Source organism: Pundamilia nyererei, unplaced genomic scaffold, assembly GCF_000239375.1.
Source record: "Pundamilia nyererei isolate P.nyererei 1_Seehausen unplaced genomic scaffold, PunNye1.0 scaffold00021, whole genome shotgun sequence".
Classification (NCBI taxonomy): Eukaryota; Metazoa; Chordata; class Actinopteri; order Cichliformes; family Cichlidae; genus Pundamilia; species Pundamilia nyererei.
In genome coordinates, this window is record NW_005187422.1 from 4,658,546 (window position 1) to 4,662,514 (window position 3,969).

At 38.1% G+C, this 3,969-nt stretch overlaps 1 protein-coding gene across 1 annotated transcript in view; it reads right to left on the minus strand.

The window, feature by feature from the left end:
- Positions 1-1,411: 1,411 nt before the first annotated feature.
- The window catches only part of pdrg1 (p53 and DNA-damage regulated 1), a 3,214-nt gene continuing 656 nt past the window's right edge, over positions 1,412-3,969 (minus strand). Inside the window, exons 2-5 of the mRNA XM_005726720.1 lie at positions 3,817-3,892; positions 3,586-3,660; positions 3,413-3,493; positions 1,412-2,013 (exon numbers count right to left, since the gene is read on the minus strand). Coding sequence (XP_005726777.1) covers positions 1,931-2,013; positions 3,413-3,493; positions 3,586-3,660; positions 3,817-3,892 — 315 coding nt within the window. The 3' untranslated portion in view covers positions 1,412-1,930. The remainder of the gene's footprint in view (positions 2,014-3,412; positions 3,494-3,585; positions 3,661-3,816; positions 3,893-3,969) is intronic.

Here is a 3,969-nt window from a genome sequence, read left to right on the forward strand (position 1 = left end):
AATAAGTAAAGTATTATAGAATGAAATGGAAAAAATATCTTAAATCCCTATCAGATGTAAGATGTAAAATGTTCACTACTTAAAATCACCTATCCGGTCGTTAAGTCTGACGTCATTAGCTGTGCCTGGGCCCAAACTCAGCTTCAGGTCCTAAAGTCACACGATCACTGCAGCATCACGATCAGCGTTGCTGCTTTACCAGGTGTAACAATTGAGTTTAGCATCCAGGCATCCATGAAAACAGAATTTATGAAATTTAACAGAGTTAGAAGTTAGCAGGAAGTTAGCTCGCTAGTTTCCATCTAATGATAAAACACCATGTTCTGACTGAGAGATTTCTGAAAAAATTAAACGTACAGCTCTGCTATCACTTCCAACATAAAAGAAGACAGAAAACTAAACAGCAGTGACGTTCGTAGGGTTACTGAAGTTGGGCTAGCTGGTATATAGTGATGTGCTACGTGATCACTAGCGGCACAACTATATTAGCATATGTTAGCATAACATAAACACAGTGAAGCTGGAGGATGAACACTAACTTTTTCCCACTTGATAAAAGTTAACGTGAGGGTTCCCGATGGTTAGGGACAAATGCAATCGCATGGCAGGAAGCTGTAAACGGACCAAACTTCAGTCAGGAGAACAACTGAGATAATCCATCCACAATACGAGGTTAGTCATTAATGTACTGTTGCACGGACTGGGCTGTAGTTACATTATAAGGTTTTAAAAACTGAGCTTTAAAATGATTAGCGGTAATAAAAACCGAGAGAGGCCGACAGTGACAACCTTAACAAAAGCAGAGTCGTTATGGCCCAGAAGCAGGGTTCATCACGTCATCATTTAAAGACCAGATACAGTACCGTACTCTAATTTAAAGTAATTTCTGTATTTCCTTTAAAAAAAAAACCCTGACTTGTTACCCCCTTATTTTAATGTGCCTAGTATTTTAAGGTAGATATAATTACACTGTAATTTCAAATGCCCTTTTGTCCCAGGCTGTATTATGAACTATTACCCCCCAAAAAAGAAACTGCTGAATGCTTCTCGATGTGTCAACATGAGCCTATTACTCTGAATTTGTTATTCCATTAAGCTGTTGACTTTGACCACAATCATTTAAACTAAACTACCCTGAAAATGCATAAGAAAGAGATCTTCATAAGTCCAGTGTGAATAAGGAGATTTTAACAAGACAGACATTATGGATCCACGGCCTCCTCAGGACCCGAGACCTGAGCTAAGATTTCAGATCTGGTGCTTTCTGCTTGTGTTTAGACATTAAGTGTTATAGTGAAGTGGACTTGGGAAGACCCAGATGAAATCCTTTCATTGTCCATGATAGCAAGTGAATTCTTAAGCTGATACTGAATTATTTATGCAATAAGGGGAATAACACAAAGCCTGGGTGTATGTTACCAGCTTTTATTAGCTCGAAGGATGGATTATATACATCACAGCCAAATACTGTATATAAAAGTTGTCTGTGGTGACATCAACTACTAGTTCTCAAATGCTTGTTGCGACTCCTCGAACTGAGCGATCAAACAATAAAGGGTAAACTGTTCTCTTCACTCAATTTACAAAAAAAATCATGTTATAGTTGAAAAGAAAAAGGTTAAAACTAAAAACTGAAACCATAAATTCATCTGGAAAGTGTTAACCGAGGTCACAGATAAAAACTTCAATACAACTGAAATTCTCTTTTCAATCAGTGAGGTTAGCTCTTGCTAGCCATTAGACAGAATGGGAGTTGTATTGGTTTCCACATTAGCTACTCCCACATTTAAAATGCGATCAGTTCTCATGTCGATGATGGTTTGGCTTGAAGCTCTGGCACATTGTGCTCCCATCTGAACAACCGAGTGCTGCAGTCAACATGTCAGCATGTGGCATTTGTCCCCAGATGCAGTGATTTGTTGAATTCCAGTCATCTCTTTAAAAGGCTGTTAATAGCTCTGATTTCATCAGTGGACAGAGGAGAAAGACTGTAGCCTCTCAGCTCAGGTTTTCCTGCAACAGTAAGACACAAAAAAGGTTAAGAGATCATATAAGACTGACTTAAAATAAATGTAGTCGTAGGAACAGAACAATAGAGATCACTGTGACTGAGGACTTTTCCCAATAATAATATGAAGGACTTCCCACAGGAATAATGACTGAGTCATTATGCTTATTCCTCCTAATCTAAAGGTATCTGACTGAAGGCAGATTGGACTCAGTTTCCTCTCCTGCTTCCAACAACAGAACCACTGGGAGAAATTCTGCGAGTTTAATGATGTAAAGCAATGAAACCTCCATCAGATAACACTGCACTTCCTGTACAAATAAGTTACTGGAGACCAGACAAGACATTTTTGCTATGGAGGCTGCAGGAATATTCCAGATGTCATGGAATTATTTTTTTACAGACAGCAGACTCCACATAAAACACTTAAAAATGTCATTATATATTCAGACTTTCCACACATCCTGCTATTTACTACACTGACTTATGGCTGCTTCAAACCTATGACTTTAACCCAAATCTGAGCCATTTAGATGTTTGACAGCAGTGAAAAACCTAAATGTCATTCTGTTGATGGATTTTCCTAAAACACATTAGTAGCTATTTATACTTCCAAAAACAATCTGTAGTTCAAAATTTGGTGTAGACGCTGATTATGAAGATATTCTGGACCAGACCAGACTAGGTATGAAAATATGACCAGTATGTGAGGATTAAATGCAGCACAGTGTCTCTGTGTTCAGATCTGGTTTGATTGTTAGGGGTTGTGAAGGATCCCAAACATACTGCACACCTTCCAAAACCGTTTGACATTTTATGAGGCTGTGATCCAGGGACACTCATAAATCTAATTTATCGATTGAACTTTATCGTGTGCAATGTTTGGTTCTTTCCCAATCGCAGTTTGTGATCAAATCTATCTTTCAAATAGACCTTCTGGATTGTTTCCTCCTGGGTACTGACTAGTAAGAGCTTCTGAGGCCTCTATTTTTCTATACAACCAGAATGAAAGTGATTTTCTTCATATATTCTTCACATTTAACTAATAATACTCGTGAGTTTGGGGGGTTTATTGGGGGAGGGGTTACCAGGATGTCCTTCAAGGTGAAAATTAAACAAACTAATACTGCTTTCCTTTGTGTGTGGAATATTATTAAAATTAGAAACATCTGGTCAGAGTGTCAGAGTCAAATGTTTAGACTGAGACATTTTACTGTTTCATGAAAGATATTAGCTCATTTTGAAATTGATGGCAGCAACACATCTTTAAAAAATCAGGTGGGGCAACAAAAGGCTGGAAATCTAAGTGGTACTAAAGAGAAATAACTGGATGAACATTTTGCAGCTAAACAGTTTAACTGTTAATAAGTATTATGTATTATAGTAAGAGCATAGCTTACTTACCTTGCATCTCATTGAGACGATTCACTTTTGCTTTCAGCCCTTTGCGAAGATCATTTATCTCTTTGTCCAGCTGCTCCTGGTCTACACACCACAACAAAGACCAAAAGAGTTTAGGATGATGTGTTCTTAATAAAATTGCACATGTAAGAATCAATGACTTAGAAATGTTTTACCTTTCTGAATCATTTCTCTTGTCTTGGATTTGGGGAATTTGATAAACATGCTTCCCAAGCAAACCTTGACTTTCTCTGCAAATGTGAGCAGTGTTTTATGTCATTCATTGCATAAACACACATAGAATAAACTTTACACCTGGCTTTCCTATCACTGTGAGGTTTTGTGTTTTTAACAGCTTCTCTTGTTTGACTCTTTTAGTGGCACAGCTGCTGGGAGAGGCTGCTCACCTGAATCTGCCACATCATGTTTCAGGGCATTGAGTGCCTCCCTGTTCCTGTTTCTCTTTGTGTCCAGTTCCACAATCTAGAAGAACAACAGACGGCATTAGTTAGCAACATATTACAGTATGTAACACACACACACACACACACACACACACA